This window comes from Otolemur garnettii, unplaced genomic scaffold (assembly GCF_000181295.1).
Source record: "Otolemur garnettii isolate 467f Iridium unplaced genomic scaffold, OtoGar3 scaffold00013, whole genome shotgun sequence".
Classification (NCBI taxonomy): Eukaryota; Metazoa; Chordata; class Mammalia; order Primates; family Galagidae; genus Otolemur; species Otolemur garnettii.
In genome coordinates, this window is record NW_003852408.1 from 331750 (window position 1) to 355011 (window position 23262).

Below are 23262 nucleotides of genomic sequence, written 5' to 3' on the forward strand. Positions count from 1 at the left end.
GTTCCCGTGTTCCCTTCCTTTACCACACTCTAGGGAACACTGTGAATGCCAGTGCTTGCCTAAGGAAAGCCAGCTCTCACCAGGAGACCAGAGGGAGGATCAGGCAAAGGTAGGCTGGAAGGTACCTTTCTCTGTGTGTTCTATAATCTGGCGAATGGCTTTCTTCAGGCTGTTAGCCCTTAGCATGAGCTGTTCCCGGGGCCGGAATATCTGAGGTCGAGCTGGACAGGCCATTGCCACTGAGCGGTCCCTGGTAGAGCTGCAGATGCTTCCAGGCCCATCACCATCTTCAGCCTCTTCGGCAATGGTTGGGGGTGGGTTGGGCAGTGAGGATGAGGCCTGGGACTCATCGTCCAAGGTCTTAAGAAGCGAGTCCAGCTTCTCCTTCAGGACAGAGCACTGGACAAGGAGCACAGCAGCATGCAGAGCGCCCTTCTCCGTGTCGTGACGCCCCCTCATCCCCGCCCCTTGCCCGGGAACCAACCTTCTTGGCCATGACCTCTGACTCCTCCGAGCTCTCAGTTGTCTTCTCATAGGCCTTCCCTACCCGGGCCACAAAATCCTTCACCGTCTCACAGAGCACTCTGGGCGGGGAGACAGAAGACATGTTTAGAGAGATGGCTCCAGGCTGGGACCCAGTGCCCACCTGCCTGAGCCCCACCTTTCCCATGACTGCTGGGCACTTACTTAGCCGAGGAGATCACTACCGAGTGCTGGTCCGAGGTCAGGATTTTGGAAAGATGGGCTGCAACCGAGTCTTCATAGAAGAGAATTTGCTGCACCTGCAATCTCCCCAAAATACGGTGGGGGCCTGTTAGTCTCTGTGACAGAAAGCTTCACAACACTGAGTCCCCGTGATTCCCTCACCAGCTTCTCTCTGGACAGGTGACCATAACTCTCTCTTAACAGGCACTGTCGCGCCAAGCAAAACCTCAACTCCAAATCCCAACCCGAGGTTCACTAGGGCTTTGGGAGAGAGTTCAGAAGGTTCACCAAACTGTGGACAAACTGAAAAGATGAATCTCAACAAAGAAAAAGATATGGAAATGTACTAGCAGCTTACAAGCATTCGGTACGGGATCACCTCACCAGCCTGTGCTAGGAATGCTGCCTCTAATCCCATGTCATCCCCATGGTGGGTGGCCCACTGGCAGGCAGGCTCACAGCAGAGGAGGCCTCACCCATCTAGCTGCCAGTGAAGTCTCTCTCAGTGTAAGTCACTCTCATCACCTCAGGCCTCTACCTGCTGAGCTCTAAACCTGTGGGGGTGTGATAACTTCTCCCTAGGACCTAACCCAGGCATCAACAAACTTTCCTAATGGCCAGATAGGCCTCTCCACACATATTTATCCATCCTCTAAAAAACAAACAAAAAGCAACTCAAAACACATATACCGCTTTCCCAGCTCACAAGGCCCCATGACTGCTGCCCTAGCTTCTCTCTTCCCAGTCGCCCAGCCCTGCTGACCATGGACTGCCCTGGCCAGAGCCTGGCTCACACACAGCTGCCAGCTGCCCGCCTACCCGCCTGCTCACCCAATGGCCCTGAGCATGGCTAGTCCTGCGCAGCACAGGTCTACAGCCAACGAGACAAAGTGCATCTATGCCCGAAGAGGGCATAATAGTTAAACCTCAACAGTAACCACCACCCAACAGAAAGAACTCAAAGCTGAACTAGAGTAGGCTGATACAAGGGGCAGCTCTGGATGTCACAGGGGAGATGGGACAGGTGGCAGCCTGGGGAACGACAGGGTGCTCCAGGTACACAGGAGCAGCAGGAAACAGCAAGACCATGCAAGGGTCAGAGGAGCTGACTGGGGCATGCTGGGAGAGCGGGAAGCCCTCCAAGCCCAGTGCCAACCCCAGGAAACCCCCAGACATCACAAAGGCCAAAAGCCTCTGCCCGAAGGAGAGGGTGAGAACCACTCGGCCTCCAGCTCAGCCTGGGGTTCACCCTGAGTGTCCAGAGGGCAGGGAGGCAGAGAGACACTAGGCGGGCAGTGCTGCGGACAGCAGCCTGGTGTACCTCAGAATCCTCACTGAAGTCCTCGGTGACGGTGGAGGAGGAGGCCTGCCGGGGTAGTTTGGTCTCGTATGCCATGACACTCCACCTGCACAGCATGAGGTCAGCTCAAGTCAGCTCCACCTGCTGCAAGCAGGCACAGAACAGGTGCAGGACAGGCAACCCCCAAGGGCAGACCTATACCCTCCTTCCAAGAGCTGGCCACATGAGCAACTCAGGGGCCTGTGGAAAGGTGGGGCCATTGTAAACCCACCCGTAATTGGAGGTCCAGGGTCCTGGGGGTGGCGGGGGCAGTGTTCCATGGGTATCCACACAGCTCACTCAGGGAGGGTACCAAGGGGTATCTTTAAGCACTAGAGGATGATTACCCAGAACCGCCTCTGAGACAGAACACGGGAGACAGAACTGCTCCTTTGTTGGTGGGTTATCAGAGGCTGGGCTGAGGTGCCCCCGGCACACTCAGGTTTGGCCTCACGAGAAAGGCTGGCCATTCTAAGGCCTGTTTCTTAACCTTTGTCTTTATCCTTTTTATAGTCTGACAAAATAGTCAAACACTACCAGAAAAAGTAATATATGCTCAGGTTAAATTTTTACAAATAACTTTGCCACAGATTAAGAAGCAGATTTAAAGTGCTGGTCAAGGTGGCTTCTCTCTCAGAAGACCTCCCACCCATATGGCACAGAGAAGTGTCCTACTCACCGGTCCAGCATCTTGGTGCTGGCTCTTTCCAGCTTCTCCAAGATCTGGGGCAGCTGGGTGTCGTCATCACAGGCCGAGCCCCAGCCTAGCACCCGCGCCAGGTCATTCCCAGTTCCAAGTGGCAGCACTCCCAGCTGGCACTACAGAAACAGCACGGAGCAGGTGTTCACGCACCCAGGGAGGAAGAGCCATCCCCTAGTAGGCCTCCTAGTTACCTACAACAGTGGCTGAATTAGTGAGAGAGCTTGTCTAAAATCATGTGACTTGTGTGTTACAGGCAGAGCCCACCAGAGAGGACAGTCTCTGTAATCCAACAGAAAATGCAGCGTCATTGCCCCTCCTTCTCCCACGTCTTTCAGCTGCGGACCTCTCTGATCTACTTCCCCAAATCCCCCTCCTTCCTATGTCCACTGAAACAATCATGACCCTGAAGGTCTGTTCTGTTAACTCCCCACCAGCTGTCTCCCCATCCACTATAGTATCTTACTAATGCCAAATTCTTCTTTCAAAAGCATCACTTAAGAATTATTTTACTCCTCTAAAAATAACTTCAGTGGCTTCTAAATGCTATCAAAAATGACACCAGGACCATTCACAGTTTGAACATCACACTTGGGCAGAACTTAGGGCTCCATCTACACACACCTACTTGCCATTCCCCAGACAGACCTTGTACATCGCTCAGACCTCATCCCCCACATGGAATTCCCATCCCAAAGTCCCTGATTCCCTCACCAGCTTCCCTGAGGACAGGTGACCACAGAATCCTTACTACACCAGTTCAGTGCTTAGGAGGCCCCCCAGAAACTGGCTGCCCCAGAGCTCTCCAGCCTTCAAATTGGACAGCACAGTGACCAGCGGGGCCAAGAGGCCTACAGTCCTCCCTGCAGCTCACACGGCCCTCCGCTCATCAGCTGCAAGTAACCTACAAAAGGCCCTGCCCTTGTGTGGGGATGGCAAACATACACAGTCCTGCCTGGCCTGAAAGGGCAGCAGAGCCTGGAACACAGATGGAGAGAGCCCAGCACTGATGGGTACCCAGAAGGGCAGGAGCCTCAGTAAGGGCATCCTGGAGGTGTACGGGAAAAGGAGCGGCTGCAGGTGGTATTCTTGGTAGAAAGGTGACACAGTGTGAAGGAGCAAGTCAGAGCTCAGCAAGGAGGGCAGGGAGGAAAGAGGATGACAGAGAAGCAAGGCAGAGCCAAATCTGGGGCTCTGAGGACCTTTCCTGAAGCCAGAGAAGCCACCACAGAATGCCAGGGGGACATGTGGGTAGAACTGCCCCAGGAAGGCCAGTGGCTGAGCTACAGAGGGAAGGAAGCCAGGGACTCGGCATAGCCACAGCATGCAGGTGGCTGGGGATATGGCAGCAGGCAAGGGAATATGAGGCGACTGACTGAACCCAGCAGTTAGTGAGAAAGACTGGGGGAGAAGGTGGAATAAGTAACCGCCATAAGATTTCCAGCCCAGACATCTGCACCATAATGTCCTCAGGCTCAAGCAAAGGAACGTGGGTGCGGCTAGGCGAGAGCTGGTGTTGGAAGCTTATGGCAGCCCGAGACAGCCAGAGAGCCTGGGGCTCAGCTATAAACTGCAGCTCCTCCAGGAGATGGCAGGGAAAACCCTGCGAGTGGCTGAGCTCTCAGGAAGAGTGTGGAGGAGGAGAGGCTTAGCAACGCTGAGGACGCCGACTTCCAGAGGAGGCAAGGAGGGAGATGTCCCTACTGAGACAGGGCAGCCAGGTAGAGAAGAAACACTGAGGGGGCTGTGGTCCTACAGAGGGGATGGCTGGAGCATCACATGCCACAGAGAAATGAAAGGAGATAATGGTCAAGGACAAAAAGAACCACAAGGTTTCGCTGTCTTCCCAACCAGCCAGTGTAAACCTGTAAATGATCCAGGAAATCAACAAAGCAGGCTCTGCGTGGACCACTCTAACCCACCACCAGGTGGTGCTGTCTCCCTGTCCTGAGCAGCTGGCCCGTGGTCAGGCCAGCCCGCCCCAGGGCGGCCCCCACCCTGGAGTCCAATACTATAAATGCCAGCAGGAGGGCGGAGCTGGGGAGAGAACGCAAAATCACTGGAAAATGCATACAGGTCACACAGGAGACTGGGATTGTTTTTTTTTTTTTTTAAATCATAACAATACAAATCTTTCATAATCTGGAGTATTGGTTAAGTTTTTCAACATGACAAAAATCTTAAAGAAAAAGACAAAAATAAACCAAGTATATTGAAGACAAATGACAAACTAGGGGGGAAATGCCTACAATAACAGATAAGGAGTTAACGTAACAATAATCCTTAGATGTCAAATCCTTTTAAAAAAGGAAAGTGTATTCCCCAGAGAAAATGAGGCAAGAAAACATGAATAAGTGATTCATTTAAAACTTCATAATCAACTGAGATGTTCAACTTCACTAGTAATTAAAGTAATCAAAATAAGCACTTTTGGCAGCACTCATGGCGCAGTGGGTAGGATGCCGGCCACATACACGGAGGCTGGCAGGTTGCTGTGAGCTGTGACGCCATGGCACTCTACCCAGGGTGACAGCTTGAGACTCTAGTCTCAAAAACAAAAACAAGCAAACAAAACCAAAAAAAAAAAAGGTATTTTTTTTCTTGTCTACTTAGGCAAAAATTCAAGAGCTGAGCACCTGACAGTGTGGGGGAAAGGTCAGCTCTGTGAGCACCAGGGGCATGAAGCAGCCCAGCCTGGTGAGGTCATGGTGAGGCACGTCCATACTCACATCCAGTGGCTTCAAAAGAGAGTAAAAGGGAAGCCGCAGGCTTCACCACAGCTGCCCCAGGCAGAGGGGGTCCACCCCTGGCAGAGGGGGTGAGCAAGCCGAGTGGAAAACCACCACACAGACCCCCACTGACAGCCAATGCAGTGTCTCCGACACACCAGTGACTGTGAAGTGCAGTAACAGAATAGCAGGGTACTGTGGTCCATGTGAGTCACAGCAGCACCAGCATTCCTCTGCATGTGGTCTAACGGACAGCTGATCGGCCAAGTGTTAGCTGTGGCTAATTACCTGGGAGAGTGGTGGCTGGGACAGACAAGGCAGGAAAATCTATTTTTATTTTAATATAAAAAACTAAGTTTGGTGGCCCATAATTCTGACTTGAGAAGTTCATTTTTGTCCCCTCCTGACAAGCAAGAGGCATGAAGCCATAAATCAGTACCCAACAAAGAGCCAGCAGGGGGACAGGAGGGGCAACAGCCCCCTAGACCTGCTCTGACCTGAGTCCCTGGAGGACTATACTTTCTGTAGAGCCCTCTACATATAACTGTGAACTTCCTGCTCACACATGACAAAGGGCCCTGGGCCACTGGGCTGTCCTCCCAGGCCACAATCTGCACGACTTCCAGAGCCCCACTGGCCCCTGAGAAGAGGCGCTCCGGGAAGCAAGGGAGCTGAGACCCTGTGACCTCACTACTTGCGCCCACTCCCCAGCTGGGCTACTCACGGCCAGTACCTGTTTGTGCAGGTTGAGGCTGTCGATTTCAGAGAGGACCCAGCCAACGCTGCCATCCCCACCACAAACCAGAATCCGGAATGTGTCAAACTTCTGGAATAACCGTAAGCTGCAGAGAAAGGAGAAAGTCAGCAGAATGACATGCACCCTACAGGACACACAGCAGGCCTGTCGGCCGTGGGCCAGCTCTGGCTGCAGCCCCCCTTAGCTGGCCTGCGCCGGGCCAAGCCCGGATGTGCAGAGGCTCTGACACACAACACCGACTCTGCACGGCTCCTGCACTCAGGCCTGCTTTGTCAAGTGGATGATGGAGGCTCTGGGGTCAGCTAGCCCACCAACCAGGGCCCTACCAGGCCCAAATGACTCTGAAAGATGAGCTGCTGGGTCCTCAGCAGACACCACAGACATGACAGTGAGGCCGCTCAGGCATCAGCCCCTGCCGGGCTCATGGGCACAGCTCCCACAGCTGTGCCGAGGCCAGGGGTCTATGGCTCCCTCGGTGTCCTAGGCTGACAGATGCTGTGAGTGACCTGTCCCCACTGCAGCACATATGCCCTGGGCCACTGGGTCCTCAGGTCTCCTTGCCCCTTCCCCAGAGCCTCCCTACTCAGGGCCCCCTGCCGCCACTGCGCACTCCTCACCCTCTTCCCAGGTGGCCTCATCCACATTTTGGCTTCAAGAACCACACGGATGCTGATAACCCTGAACTGCCCCCAGCCTGCTCCCGAAGTCCGACACCTACACCTGTGCGCCAGAATGAAGCACTGGTTCCCCGCAGCACCTGCCAAGGACACACCCGTCTTCTGAGAACGGTGAGGACCCAGTCTGCAGGCTGACCCTGCCCTCCTCCGCCCAGCCCTTCCTGGAAGCCCCTCCTCCACTCCCGTAAGCCACACTGGCTCAGGCTCACATCAGGCTCTCTCCAAGTCACAGCAGCCTCCCCATCAGCCCGCCTCTCTTCCTGACACCAGCCACTTGTGCTCGCAGTGAGATCTTTCTAAAACACAAGTCCTGTCAAGTGTCTCACTTTCTGAGGTTGTTCCTTATGTTAGTAAAGGTCAAACCTCTCTTGGCCAGCCTCTCTGGCTCACACCGACCCACAGCTGCCCCCTTCTGCCTGGCACAGCCACTCTCCAGCCCAGGAGCTCACTGCACTCACCTCCCCTACAGCCACCTCGATACTGGTGCTCTTCACATGCCAGCTCTGAGGAGGCAAATAGACCTCTGGTTTGATTTACCAGACCCCCTCCCTCTTGGGTCTTCAGAGAAGCTACATATCACCCCAATGGATGACAGACTGCCCTGCCACACACTTCTGACTCCCACATGTGTCCACACCCACCAAGGCCCATGAGCCTGCCTCTGGCTCAGGACCTGACCAGACCATGTGCTCAGCCGACAAGCAGGCACAGTGACACAGCACCAAGTCAGAGTCAGCCCAGGGCCACCTCAGTGCACCCTGCTCTCAGAGAAGAGGTGAGAGGTCAGGCTGGGAATCATGACAACAAAGCCACAGTTCGGGGCCCTGTGATAAACTGCAGGGGAAGAGCTGCTGCCCAGACACAGGAGTGACCAGATCAACCCCCTTATGCCTCTGGGGCTCCCTACATCATCTCTTTTTTTTTTTTTTTTTAATTTTTTAATTGTCAGGGATTCATTGAGCGTACAGAGAACCAGGTTTCACTGATTGCATTTGTTAGGTAAAGTCCTCTTATAACTATGTCCTGCCTCAAAGAGATGGGTCACACACCGTGAGCCCCCGACCCCCTCCCTCCATCACTCTCAGCTCCCCCATTCCCCCACCCCCTAACATGTACTAGGTCAGAACTGAGTATGTTGGATCTTGTTTCTCCATTCTTGTGACACTTTACTAAGAAGAATGTGATCCAGTTCCATCCAGGTTAATACAAAAGATGTAAAGTCTCCATCTTTTTTAGTGGCTGAATAGTATTCCATGACATGCATACACCACAGCTTGTTACTCCATTCCTGGGGTGGTGGGCATTTAGGTTGTTGCCACAGTTTGGCGATTGTAAACTGAACTGCAATAAGTAGTCTAGTGCATATGTCCTTAGGATAAAATGATTTTTTTTTTCTTCTGGATAGATGCTCAGTAATAGGATTGATTGCAGGATCAACTAGAAAGTCTAATTTGAGTTCTTGAGAATTTTCCATACTTCCTTCCAAAAAGGTTGTATTACTTTGCAGTCCCCCCAGCAGTGTAAAAGTGTTCCCTTCTCTCCACATCCACGCCAGCATCTGCAGCTTTGAGATTCTGTGATGTGGGCCATTCTCACTGGGGTTAAGTGATATCTTATGGTGGTTTTGATTTGCATTTCTTAGATAATTAGGGACGATGAGTATTTTCTCATGTCCGTTAGGCATCTGTCTATCTTCTTTAGAAAAGGGTGTAATCATCTCTCTAACCTTTTGATATAAGGGATTGTTGGCTTTTTTCACATCAATTTGAGTTCTCCGTAGAGCCTAGTCATCAAGCTTTTGTCCAATTCATACTATGCAACTATCTTTTCACATTCTGACACTTACCTATTTGCTTTGGTTGTTGTCTCCTTAGCTCTATAGAAGTTATTCAATTTAATTAAGTCCCATTTGTTTATTTTTATTGTTGTTGCAACTGCCGCTGAAGTCTTCATTAGCTCATTTCGCACTGTAATAACTTCAAGAGGATTTTTATTGTTTCATGTTTTTATCCATCTTGAATCAATTTTAGGGAGGGGAAAAGGTGCGGGTCCAGTTTCAGGCTTTTACATGTGGATATCCAGTCCTCCCAGCACCATTTACTAAAAAGGGAGTCTTTCCCCACTGTATGTTCTTGTTTGGTGGCTATAAGATGTTTCATTTCATGGTTTTCTATTCAGTTCCAATGTCTGTGTCTCTGTTTTTATGCCAATACCATGCTGTTTTGATCACTATGGCCTTGTAGTACAGCCTAAAGTCTAATAGGCTAATGCCCCCGGCTTTGATTTTATTACTAAGAATTGCCTTGGCTCAATGGGGTTTTTTCTGGTTTCATACAAAACAAAGAATTATTTTTTCCAAATCTTGAAAGTATGATGTTAGTATTTTAATGGAGATTGCATTGAATCTGTAGATTGCTTTGGAAGTATAGACATTTTAACAATGTTGATTATTCCTAACCAGGAACATGGTATATTCTTCCATTTGTTAATAGCTTCTGCTATTTCTTAAGGTTTCATAATTTTCTTTTTCTTTTTTTTTTTTTTTTGATACAGAGTCTCAAGCTGTCACTCTGGGTAGAGTGCCATGGCGTCATAGCTCACAGCAACCTCCAATTGTTGGGCTCAAGCAATCCTCTTGCCTTAGTTTTTCTATTTTTGGTAGCAATGAGGTCTCACTTTTTGCTCAGGCTAGTGTGGAACTTGGGAGCTCAAGCAATCCACCCACCTCAGCCTCCCAGAATGCTAAGATTATAAGCATGAGCCACCGCGCATGGACCATAATTTTCTTTATAGAGGTCCTTCACCTCTTTTGTTAGGTATAGTCCTAGGTATTTCATTTTCTTTGAAGCTACTGTGAAGGGAACTGTGTCCTTGATTAGCTTCTCAACTTTGTTGTTATTGGCATATACAAAGGCTTCTGATTTGTGGACATTGATTTTATATTCTAAGACATTACTATATTTTTTGAGTACTTCCAGGAGTCTTGGGTTCTCTAAGCATAAGATCATATCATTAGCAAAGAGGGAGAGTCTGACCTCCTCTGCCCCATCTGGATGCCCTTTATTTCCTTCTCTTGCCTGACTGTGTTGGCTAGAACTTCCAGCACTATGTTGAATAGTAGTGGTAATAGAGGACCACCTTGTCTGGTTCCAGTTCTAAGTGGAAAAGCTTTCAGTTTTACTCCATTCAATATGATATTAGCTGTGGGGTTATCATAGATGGCTTCAATCAGTTTAAGAAATGTGCCACCTATACCTATATTCTTCAGAGTTCTCATTAGAAAAGGATGCTGAATTTTATCAAATGCTTTTTCTGCATCTATTGAGAAGATCGTATGGTCTTTGTTTCTGCTTCTGTTAATATGGTGGATAACATCTATGGACTTATGCATATGTTAAACCAGCCTTGCATCCCTGGGATGAAACCTACTTGATCGTGGTGTATGACTCTTTAAATGATAAGCTATAATCTATTGGCTAGGATTTTGTCAAGAATTTTTGCATCTATATTCATTAGTGAAATTGGTCTGAAATCTTCCTTTTTAGTTGGGTCTTTTCCTGGTTTGGGTATCAGGGTGATGTTTGCTTTGTGGAATATGATGGGGAAGAGTCCTTCCTTCTCAATTTTTTGGAATAATTTCTTTAGTATGGGTATAAGCTCTTCTATGAAGGTTTGACAGAATTCTGGTATGAACCCAACTGGCCAGGGCTTTTGTTGTTGTTGTTGGGAGATTTTTTATTGTTTCTTTGATCTCAGTTCTTGAAATCAGTCTGTTCAAGACATCTATTTCTTCTTGATTAAGACTAGGGGGAGGTTGTAGTTCCTCCACCCTCCACCCATTTCCTCCACATTGTCAAATTTCTGGGCATAGACTTTCTTGTAGTACTCAGAGACGATCTCTTGCATCTCTGTGGCATCTGTTGTTATCATTTCTGACTGACGTGATGAGAGATTTTACTTTTCTGTTTCTAGTTAATCTGGCCAAAGGTTTATCAATTTTATTTATTTTTTCAACAAAACAAATTTTTGCTTTGTTAATTTTCTAAACAGTTCTTTTGTTTTCACTTTCATTCATCTTTGATTTAACTTTGGTTAAATCTTTACTTCTGCTGGGTTTGGGATTAGGTTGTTCTTTTTCCAATTCCGTAAGATGGTTCATAAGGCTGTCAATATGCTCTCTTTCTGTTTTTTGAATGTAGGCTTCTAATGTGATAAATTTCCCTCTTAAGACTGCTTTTGCTGTATCCCATAGGTTTTGGTAACTTGTGTCTTCATGGTTGTTATGTCTGAGGAATGTAAAGATTTCCTCTTTTATCTCTTCCTGAACCCAACTATCATTCAGCATAAGGTTGTTTCATTTCCAAGTCTTTGGGTGGGGATGAACATTTTTGCTGGAGTTGAGTTCCACCTTTATTATCTTGTGGTCTGAGAAGATACAAGGTGTAATTTCTATTCTTTTACTTTTGCTGAGGTTTGATTTTTATCCTAGGATGTGGTTGATTTTAGAGTCCATATACAAGAAAGATGTATATTCCTTATCTTTGGGATGGTGTGTTCTATATGTCTAAGGTCACATTTAAGTCCTTTATATCTTTGTTTACACTTAGAGGATATGTCCAGTTCTGCCAGAGGGGTGTTAAAGTCCCTGACTATTATGGTGTCATGGGATATCATATTGCTCAGACCCATCAAGGTCTGTTTCATAAATCTGGGAGCATTTAAGTTGGGTGCATAAATATTTAAAGTTGAAATGTGTTCTTGTTGCATTGTTCCTTTGACCAAGTGTCCATCTTTGTCTTTCTTAACTTTAGTTGCTTTCAATCTGCTTGTATCTGGAAATAAGATTACAACCCTCCTTTCTTCTGATTTCCATTTGTTTAAAATGCCATTTTTCATCCTGTGAGTGTTGATTTGTCCTTCAAGGCTAGTTGTGCCTCCTTGAGACAGCAATGGATGGCTTGTGCTTTGTTTATCCAATCAGCCAGCCATGCCTCTTCAGTGGTGAGTTCAGTCTATTTACTGACATTTATTGAGAGAACTGATAAGTGGTGGAGTTCTATTCATCTTATTTTGAGAAAGTCTGCTGGGTAGTTGTTTTACCCTTCGTGCCTTTCTGGAAGCTAAATTTTGATCTTTATTTTCTGGGTGTTTACTTTGTTGGTGGTCCATTGTGGTGCTCATTGTTGAGAACAGGTGTTAAGTATTTCCTGTAGTCCTGGTCTTGTTGTGATGAATTTCCTCAGAGCTTGTATGTCCACAGAAGATTTGGGTTCTCCATCAATTTTGAAGCTTAGCTTATCAGGATACAAAATTCTGGGCTGAAAATTATTTTGTTTGTTTAAGAAGGTTGAAGGTGGATGATCACGCTCTTCTGGCTTAGAAAGTTACAGTTGAAAAGTCTGCTGTCACTGTAATGGCTCTGCCTCTGTAGGTGGGTCGCCACTTACTCCAGGCTGCTTGCAGAATTTTTTCTTTCATCTTTACTCTGGACAGGTACATTACAATGTATCTTGTAGAGAGACTCTGCTTGAGTTGAAGATGACCTGGGGTTCAAAATCCATCTGAAAGGACTGTGTTGGGGTCTTTGGTAAAACTTGGGAAGTTTTCCTTTATAATCATCTCCATTCCTTCAGGACAATCTTATTCCCTTTCAGGAATCTCTATTATTTGTATATTTGAACTCTTTATGGAGTCTCATAGTCCTCTAAGCACCTGTTGTGTTTTCTCTCTTCTTTTCTGCCTCTTTAACTACCTGGGTTAACTTGAAAACTTTATCCTTTAGCTCTGAGGTTCTTTTTTTCTCCATGGTCTAACCTATTTTTGATACTTTCTACTACATCTTTCCATTCCCTGATTGGCTCCTTCATTTCCTTAAGCTCTGCCATATTTTTTCTATATTCTACTATCTCTGATCCAACTTTTGGCTCTCTCTTTCCATTTTCTGGTGCATTTCTTTTCTTTTGAGACAGAGTCTCACTTTGTCACCCCTGGTGGAGTGCTGTGCAACTCTAGAACATAGCAACCTCGTACTCTTGAGCTCACAGCAACCTCAAACTCTTGAGCTCAAGCGATTCTCTTTGCCTCACCCTCCCAAGTGGTTGGGACTACAGGCACCTGTCACATCGCCAGCTATTTTTAGAAATGAAGTCTCACTCTAGCTCAAGCTGGTCTTGAACCTGTGAGCATAGGCAATCCATCCGCCTCAGCCTCCCAGAGTGCTAGAATTACAGGTGCGAGCCACCGCGCCTGGCAAATTTATTAATTCTTTATAGGTGGAGTCTTCTGCAGCAGCTGGCTCATGGGCCCTTGGGGAAGTTCATCTGTTTTGGTTTTTCACACTGCCTGAATTTTTCTGTTGGTTCTTGCTCGTGTGTTCTTTCTTCTTGTTCACCTCCTTGTCCTCCTTTTTCCTTCTCACTGCCTCATTTGTTTCAAACAGCCCTTGCTCTTGATGACAATATAATGCAATATGTCACTGGGACACTACGTGGTACGATGTTTTTTTTTAGGAGACAGAGCATAGCCAGCAACCTGGCTGGTCTTTATTCCAAACTTAGCTGCCTTCTGTCATCACTTCATTATTTCCAGATCATTCAGACCTTGCAGGTTGGGAACTTAAAGCTCACAAGAATCCTTCTGGAGCAGGTCTCACAGTGCCCCCTGACTCTAGTTCCAGTTGGGTGCGGGAGTCCCTCAGTCTGTCTTAAGAGTGGGGCTCTGATCCCAGCAGGCGGAATTAAGACAGCTGTTTTAGGTCCCTGCTAACACCTTCTCCCGACCTTCCCACAGTGGCAGCCCCCTTCCCTAGACCTTCTCAGTATGGCTGCCTCACCATTTATAAAACCTATGGCAAATCCACTCCAAATGGCATTCAAATCTGGTTGCTATATACTGTTCAAGTCCGCCCACTCTTCCAAGCTTTCCACTCAACATGCAGCTTCCCCAACAACTGAAAACTCTAGAAAGGCTTCCTCCCGTCCTGGACCTCTGTGGGCAGCCAGCCAATCCTAGCTGGTCCCAATCACTTGCCTAATTCATCAGATTTCCACGGGTCTGGATCATATGCTGTATCCAGCTCACCACCTCCTCACTGTGCTCCCAGAGCTTTGACTCTGGGTAAGGTCTCCACACCAGGTATGGCTGGGTTCTCTTTTTCCCCCCAGTTGTTCTAGGAGATCTCAGCTGAACGATCCTTCTGGCCTGCCATCTTGCTCCGCCCTTCCTCATCTCATGTTTAACCCCTACTACAAATCGAGGCAGTAAGCACACGTGCCCATATTAACACAACTCTCAAGTTCTGCTGCATAGCCTGTCCTGCCCAAAGCCACTTAAAGCACTTTCCCAACAGCACTTATTTACAGCATTTACAGCACTGTTTACAGCACTCATTAAAAGCAACCTGAGCCTGATGGGTTGGGCCTTGCAAGGGACATATGGTAACTCCACTTCTCTACTTTTTAATCAAAATTATTAATCAACCTAGTCGTGAATGTGACTGTGGTATTCAGATGAGAAACCTGCCTGCTAAAAACATAGGTAGCACATGTCCTTTGAGGAAACAGGCTCCAGTGTCACCATTTGCTCTGCAGCAGAGCCTTGCTGTGAGGAAGAAATCAACACAGAAGACACCAGAGGACCAGTGTGGAGCCCAGGGATGGGCTAAGACGTGGCAGCTGAGGACAGGCAGAGAACCTGGGGGTCACAGCACAGCCCTACCAGGTCCCTCCCAATAACAGGTTCTGTGAGCGAAGCCCACCGTGAGCACCCTGGACAAGCTCCCTGAAGTGCCACTGAGTCTCTTACAGCTCCTGCCTGGAACTGGAGCTTCCAAAGGAAAAAGGAATCAGTTCAAATGACAAAATTCACAGAAGCAAATGTTTTCTACAAATGTACAGAAGTATGAAACTAGAGAGAACCCATGTCAACTTCCCAGGGAGCCAATGAACAGCTTAATCCCTCTGCCCCAAGCTGCCGCCCCAGCATGTCCCCTACCTCATGGCACCAAGCACCCAAGCAACCACCTCATGTCTCAATGTAACACACTCCCCTTTGGCCTCATGGAGGAAAGCTGCTTCCTCACTACTGACCAGCCTACAAAGAACGTGGCAGACCTGCAGATACTGACACGAAACATACCCACAGTGCTATAGGCTGACACACACAGAAAGCACCTGCCCAATACCAGGTAAAGCAGGATCCTATTTGGTGTATGTCTCCATGTGTCCATGTGTGCGTGTGTGTATGTGTGCGTGCGTGCGTGCACACTGGAGAACATGCACTTCTGCTAACTAAAAGTAGGTACCTCTGGAAGGGCAAAGTGGGGAAGGGGTGGCTCAACCTTTCTTCCTTTCTTCCTCATTTACTTTCCTCTCCCTTCCTCCTTTCCTCTTCCTCCTCTTTTTCTTCTTTCCTTCCTTTCTTCATTCTTTTCTTTTCCCCACCTTTTTCTTATTTAAAGACAGGGTCTCATTCTGTGGCACAAGCTAGAAAGCTATGGCACCATCACAGCCATAACAACCTCAAACTCCTCAAGCAATCCTCCTGCCTCAGCCTCCCAAGTAGCTGGGACTACAGATATAAGCCACAATGCTTGGCGAACTTTTCCCCTTTTTTGTGGAAAAGATGTCTCAGTACACTGCTTAGAATGGTCTTCAATTCAGGGCTGCAAGTGATCCTCCCACCTCTGCCTCTCAAAGTGCTAAGATTACAGGCATTAGCCACTGCACCTGGCCTTTTTTCCTATTTAAAAATTTCTGAGTCTTTGTTGTTTTTTTCATAAGTACACATTATCCTCAAAATTTTTAGAACTCCATGAAAAATAGATTTTACAAGCTTCCTACCCAAGGTGTGGTCCTCCATTCATGAGGTCAAAGACCTGGGCAGGATTCAGTAGCTGTTTGAATCTTCTGAGGAACTTCACTCCCTGGTTGTCCCCACTCTTTGAATTGACAAAAACCAACAACGGGCTTGTACAAGATGGAGGACAGCTGGCCTTCCAGAACCCTAGATGTAAGAATGAATAGGACAGAGAAAATATAAGCTGAGAGGCAGTGCTGATATAAGAAGCAGCCCAGACACCCCAAGGGATATACACCTGACATGTACCCATCCCCACAACTCAATAAGAGACGAGTGAACACAAGTCCACAGGGCCACTCCCCAACTGTGACGAGGAGTCCAGGTTCCACTTCACTGCTCTCTCCTCTGACCCTTCATCTGGTAGAACTTGATTCCCCTCAGCCACATACCCCAGCATCTCCCTTCTACCAGTACTTGTCAACATATGACATGTGTCCCAGCAGTGGTGACAGCAACTACAAGGCAGCAGGCTAGCATCTGCCAGATGAAGATAGGCCCAGACTCTCTGGCTCACAGGAGTCAGAGAAAGCTTAGACCAGGGGTCCTCAAACTATGGCCCATGGGCTACATGTGGCCTGACAAATGTTTTTGCCACCGCTGCCTGTCCTGCTGAGCAGGCTCAACCCGGGGCCCGCAGTCCGGCCCTCCAACGGTCTGAGGGACAGTGAACTGACCCCCTGTTTAAAAAGTTTGAGGACCACTGGCTTAGACTCTGTCCACTTAACAGCCAATGGCTCCTTCAGCTCCAAGGACCAGCTTCAGGCCTCAAATGTGACTGATGTCAACACCCTAAAGTCAGGACACTGTCTACTACCTCCACATGGGTCCCCACCCCTGTGGCAGTGCCTGACCTGTTGGCTGACCACACCACACCAACCTAACCAAGTCTCCAGCAGGAGAGAAGAGAAAGTACGAAGGAGGCACAGGAGACATGCAGCGTGGGTGAGGGGACAGGAGCACAGTACCCACCGTCAGAGTCGATGCTGTTGAGTGCTGTGGGGGGGATGACTGACACTTTGCACAGGCCCAGTGGGCACTTGGTCTGCAAGGATTCCTTACACGACGTGTGCACCTGAAACAAGACTCCATGTGCCACCAAGGTCCTCCACAGGCCACCAGGGTCGCACTCACATGGACCCAACTCCCCCTGCCCTGTAGCTGATGAGCTGGCCTCATTCACCAAGGTCCCCCACAGGCCACCAGGGTCACACTCACATGGACCCAACTCCCCCTGCCCTGTAGCTGATGAGCTGACCTGCATTCACCTGTGTCCTGGCTTTGCCCTTGAGAAGGCATGACACAGAAGCACCAGGTAGGAGCCAGTCACCACCCACCCTGTGTGAGCTGTAATCCTGGCCCAGCCCCGGCCAGGCACAGCAACATTAACTCTCAGAACTGAATTCAGACTTTTGGGGCAGGTGCCTTCATGTGGCCAGGCCCCCTCCTGAGTTCTCATTAGGCAGCTGCAGCACCCATCTCCCAACAACAGCCACAGCAGGGAGTGCATGGAGGCTCCCTCACCTCTGCCAGCCGCAATGGAGCAATGGCCACACCCACAACCTAAGAGGGGCCCCACAGGCAACACCATTGCTCTTCCTCCTTCCCACATGTAGCTGTGGCTGCTGTGAAGACTGCACCACAGTGAACCTCTCTTGGAAAAACCTCTACTGCTTTCCTGCTTGCACACACCAGTGATATGCCCCAAATGACCCTGGTATAACCTGGCTATGGTGCTATAAGAAGATATGACAGGTGTCATAAAGACAAACATCTGCATGTGTCTAAAATGCAAGACTAAATTCAAGAGTAAGAAATATACACACACACATAAAAACAAGTCACTAATGAGAATGACCAAAGAAGACAAGGTCAAGTCACCAGACAGTCCAAAGCCCAGATTCACAGAGCTAGAAGGGTCTCTTGGGCAAATGGACCAGGATTCAGAAGGTGAAGCCCCACACAGGACATAGAGGTACAAGACCGCAGGGACCGTAGGGAGCAGGCCACCCCAGCTCAGGTGCAGGGTTCACACTCACCATGGCCTTGCACCAGAGGCAGCGCCAGTCCTGCAGGCGCAACACACTGCCACAGGTCTTATCACACACTGTGCACTTGGCACTCACAGGCAGGTTTCCTTCTAGCCACTGGTGGGGCATGGCAATCTGTGACCAAGCAGAGACATGTGCTGAGGATGCTTCCAGAGCTCTGGCCTCAAGGCCAGCTGGGCCTGAAATGCCCTCTGTGAACCCAGACCAGACATTCTTCCCAACAAGCGCAGTGTGCGGAGAACAAGGAAGGCCTGGGAAGTGCCAGAGGCATAACCACCACAAAGGGGCCCCACATACTGCCCATGTGACACCTGCTCTCTGGGTAACCATCTTGAATGAAATAGCAGGGGGAGGGCAGGGTCCCCTGATATACCCCATCTGCGTCCTCGATGATATCCTTCCCAATTGAGGCCAGCGTGGTCCACTTGCAGTTATTGGTTGCACGTACCGCACACCGCTTGTGAGCCTTAAATTTGCACACTGAAAGAGAAGGGATACATGAGCCTAAAAGCTCATCTGTGACAGGAGCTTCCCACACTGAGCTGACAGGGTTATGAGAACCATCCAGGCCTGGTGAAGTCTTAGAAGGTACCAACAGCACTCCCAGCTTGTAGTTGAACTGCTGTTACCTGCTGAGATGCTGATGGTGGTGGCAAGAGAGGCAGAAGTGAGACCAGACACAGAGGATAGTCAAAGTGTCAGCGAACTTTCTGTAACAAGTCACCTATAGCCTCTGTCACAACTACTTAACCCTGCCCTCTGTGCAGCGCAAATGTGGCCACAGGCAGAACTTTTTATAGACAGTGAAATTTGCATTTCATGGAATTTTCATGTGTCACACACAATATGCTTCTTTTGATTTTTTCCCAACCATTCTTAAATGTAAAAGGCAGCCTTACGTTGAAGAGCTGTATGAAAATAGAAGGCAAAGTGTTACAATCCCTGCGCAGACCACTGCCCTTGCCCCTCACCAGATTCCCTCACTCGAGCATGTGCCCCTGACCTCTAGGTCTATAAGACACTTATAATCCCAGACCTGAGTAGGAGAAGATCATCACATTGGAGTCAATCAATACTTCTGAAATGTCTTTCCCTCTGCATTCCCTACGCTTCCTCTTTGTTTCTCCTGACCTCCACAGCCCTGCTTTTTGATTTGAGCACTATAAAAAAAAGATTTAACAAGGACTCCTCAGTCGGTAAAAAATACAAGGTGTCATAGAAATCACCTTACCCTTGACTGACCAGGTGGCAGTGGCTTTTTATGGTGACTGAGTTTGGATTTCCAAAGTTCTATCCAGTAAAACCTCAGGCCGCCTTGCTCACCAGAATAAGAAACACATCATCCAAGTACAAAAATGGACCCCAGGGAGGGAGGAGCAAGATGGCGGCCAAGTAACAGCTTCCTTGCAACTGGGCACAGTGAGTCTGGGAAGAGAAGACTTCAGGCATCTCTGGCTGGTGGAATCTTCCCAGAAACATCCCTTTGGGGACACAGGGAGTCAACGTAAGACTTCTGGACCCCATGAGGAGGACAAAAGCAGTGGAGAACAGGCAAGTGGTTGCATGGTTTGTTCAGTCTAATCCCACCAGCAGCTGTAAGCACAGCAGCAGTGAGACTGCAAACTGGAAAGGCCTTCCCTGTGAGCTGTTTGGGGTTTTTTTTGGACTTGGCACTCAGTTGAACTACCTTGGGAGAACTTGGGCAAGACTGCAGAGGACTTTAAGTGTTGTCTAGGGCCCCAGATTGAGCCGCTGAGTGACACGGAGCTAACAGTGTTTGACTGTGGGCTGTGCTGAGCCATTGTGGGAGAACTGCCCCAGCAAGCTCCCCGCTCAGGGTCACAGAGCAAGGATCAGGCAGGAGCAAGTAATCTACTGACTGAGCAGCCTAAAGCCAGGGACTCTTATAGGTCTCTAAGTAGGGTGACCAGATTTTAACACTGGTAAAGTGGGACAACATGGCGGGGGGGGGGGGGGGGGGGCCTGACAACAGTGCAAACTTTGATAAGCAGTTCTCAATAATCACTTCTCAACAATTATTTGTTATTATTACAGTTTAACATTATAAAATTAACAAAAATAATATAAAACTCATATTCTGGCAAAATAGCCACATGGTAGCCAAAAACCGTATATTCCCTTCCTGTTGTCCCACCTGTTCGTGCATTCTTTCCAAAAGTTGGGACTTTTTTAAAATGCAGCGGGACACGGGACAAAGTGTTAAAAAGTGGGACATCTGGTCACCCTATCTATAAGGGACACCTTATAGCCCTGGCCCTTAGCGTAGGGGTATAGAGTAAGACTGGTGGATAACCTCTTTGGGAGTGATCCCAGTGACAAGTGCTTTCCTGGGAAAGCTTCTGCTTAGCCAAGGTTAGCAGGTTAAAGTGCCTTTTAAGCAGGCTGAAGAGAGATTTAGGCTGCCTACCCTCTGGGGTTTGAGAACTCAGCAGAGGCCTCCCATCTCATGAGGCCGTATTAGCATTGTGATTACCATCTCATACACCAGAAGATCACCTGTTGCCCAGAAAATATCCAGCAATATATATGTACTGCTTTGTTTTTTGGTTTTGTTTTTTTGTTTTTTTCTTAATTTCAACATTTGTCCTTTCTTTTTTTTTCTTTCATTTTTCTAGTTTAAACATAAATTTCCACTGTTGCCTTCTTTAACAACTAGAACTTCATTTTTCCTAGTATTTCTACCCCTATTATTTGGTATTTCCCCCAATTTTATCCCATAAAGTTTTCTGTTTGGTTGTTTTGGTTTGATTTATAGCATTTGTGTCTTTCCTCTCTATTTGGTGAAGGTGGGGTACTATGTCCAAACACGCTAACAAAGAGCTGCTGACCTCAAGGGAACCACCCAACCTGACACCCCCAGAGGTTGGGGGGTTTTTTAAGGTTGGGTCAAAGTACCCTACCGTACACCTATATTGCTCCTGTCTCCCTCCTTCTGTGCCTCTCTTCTTTTTGTCAATATTCCCTTTTACCCATCCCCCTCTTTTCTCTTTTTTCTTTTTTGTTCCTTTTTTCCCTTCTTGCTCTTCAATCTTCTTATCCTTCTGGTCCTGTACCAAAAGGACTCATCAAAACCCTAGTCCAGGGGCACAGCAACTTGAAGAGCAATAGGAAGTAAAAGGAAAATTAGGACAAAGAAACAGGTGAAAGAAATCACTCATGAGGAAAATTCAGCAGAAAACTCCTGGCAACATGAAAAACCAGTCCAGAGCATCCCCCACAAGGGACATGAGGCAGCTACTACAGAGGACTCCACCTATAAAGAAAAGTTAGAAATGACAGAAAGGGAATTTAGAATACAGATCATGAAAACAATGAAGGAAATGATGGAAACAATGATGGAAACTGCTGGTAAAGTGGAAAATAACCAAAAGGAAGTCCAAAAACAGAATCAAATAAGAGATGAACGATATGAAGAATATAGAAAGGATACAGCAGAGCTGCGGGAACTGAAGTAGTCAATTAGGGAGCTTAAAGATGCAATAGAAAGTATCAACAAGAGATTAGACCATGCAGAAGAAAGAATGTCAGAGGGAGAGGATAAAGCTCTTAAGATAATTCAGATAGTTAAAGAGGCAGAAAAGAAGAGAGAGAAAGTAGAACGTTCACTGACAGAATTATGGGACTTTATGAAGCATTCAAATATACAAGTTACAGGTATCCCAGAAGTGGAAGAAGAATGCCCCAGGAGAATGGAAGCCGTTCTAGAGAATATTTTAAATGAAAATTTCCCAAATATCACCAAAGATCTTGACACACTCCTTTCAGAGGGATGTCAGACCCCAGGTCACCTCAACTCTAAGAGAGCTTCTCCAAGACACATTGTGATGAACCTGTCCAAAGTCAAGACAAAAGAAAAGATTCTTCAAGCTGCCAGGAGTAAGCACCAGTTGACCTACAGGGGCAAATCCATCAGGGTGACTGCAGACTTCTCTAATGAAACTTTCCAAGCAGGAAGACAGTGGTCACCTACCTTTAATCTACTTAAACAGAACAATTCCCAGCCCAGAATTCTATATCCTGCTAAGCTGAGCTTTAAAATTGATGGAGAAATCAAATCATTTACTGATATACAAACATTGAGGAAATTCGCCACAAGACCAGCTCTACAGGAAATACTTCAACCTATTCTACACACTGACCATCACAACGGATCAATAGCAAAGTAAGATCTCAGAAATTAAAGGACAGAACCTAACTTCCACACTGATGCAAAAGATAAAACTAAGAACGGACGCTCACAAAATAAGATGAATAGAACACTACCACACTTATCGATTATCTCAATAAATGTTAATGGCTAGAATTCCCCACTGAAGAGGCACAGATGGGCTGACTGGATGAAAAAAACATAAGCCATCGATTTGCTGTCTGCAGGAAACACACCTAGCTTCAAAAGACAAATTAAAACTCTTAGTTAAGGGTTAGAAGACAATTTTTCAGGCAAACGGAATTCAGAAGAAATGAGGAGTTGCAATCTTATTTTCAGATACATGTGGATTTAAAGCAACTAAAGTCAAAAAAGACAATGATGGACACTTTATATTGGTCAAGGGAAAAACACAACAAGAAGACGTTTCAATTCTAAATATGGATGCACCCAATTTAAATGCTCCCAGATTCTTGAAACAGACCTTACTCAGTCTGAGTACTATGATATCCTGTAATAGCATAATAACAGGGGACTTTATCACTCCTCTTATAGAACTGGACAGATCCTCTAAATAGAAATTAAACAAAGATATAATATAAAGGACTTAAATGAGACCCTAGAACAACTGTGCTTGATAGATGCATATAGAACACTCCATCCCAAAGATAAAGAATATACATTCTTCTCATTGCCCCATGGAACATTCTCCAAAATTGATCATATCCTAGGACACAAAACAAACCTCAACAGAATCAAAAGAATTGAAATTCTACCTTGCATCTTCTCAGACCACAAGGCACTAAAGGTGGAACTCAACTCCAACAAAAATGTTCTTTCCACACAAAGGCATGGAAATTAAACAACCTTCTGTTGAATGACAGCTGGGTGCAGGAAGAAATAAAAGAGGAAATCATCAAGGCCTTCAACTGCCTTGAACACAACAACAATGAAGACACAAGCTACCAAAACCTGTGGGATACAGCAAAAGCAGTCCTGAGAGGAAAATGTATTGTTTTAGATGCCTACATTAGAAAAACAGAAAGACAGTGCATCAACAAACTCACAAGCCATCAGACAGAATTGGAAAAAGAAGAACAATCTAACCCGAAACCCAGCAGAAGAAAAGAAATATCCAAAATTAAATCAGAGATTAATGAAACTGAAAACAAAAGAATCATTCAGAAAATTAATGAAACAAGGAGTTGGCTTTTTGAAAAAAATAAATAAAATAGATAAACCTTTGGCCAGACTACCTAGAAATAGAAAAGTAAAATCTC

At 47.1% G+C, this 23262-nt stretch overlaps 1 protein-coding gene across 5 annotated transcripts in view; it reads right to left on the bottom strand.

Annotated features, from left to right (window-relative positions):
* Nucleotides 1-23262, bottom strand: part of DGKD (diacylglycerol kinase delta) — a 122630-nt gene that overhangs the window by 17543 nt on the left and 81825 nt on the right. For all 5 annotated transcript variants that reach the window (XR_002772096.1, XM_023510328.1, XM_003784847.3 and 2 more), the window contains 10 exons: nt 18188-18294; nt 17803-17928; nt 16736-16838; nt 15748-15910; nt 6207-6315; nt 2724-2863; nt 2027-2111; nt 688-782; nt 485-584; nt 126-399 (listed from right to left, as the gene is read on the bottom strand). Coding sequence is in view for 4 of the 5 variants with exons in the window: in XM_023510328.1 (XP_023366096.1) it covers nt 126-399; nt 485-584; nt 688-782; nt 2027-2111; nt 2724-2863; nt 6207-6315; nt 15748-15910; nt 16736-16838; nt 17803-17928; nt 18188-18294 (1302 nt within the window). In the remaining variant the exon portion in view is untranslated. The remainder of the gene's footprint in view (nt 1-125; nt 400-484; nt 585-687; nt 783-2026; nt 2112-2723; nt 2864-6206; nt 6316-15747; nt 15911-16735; nt 16839-17802; nt 17929-18187; nt 18295-23262) is intronic.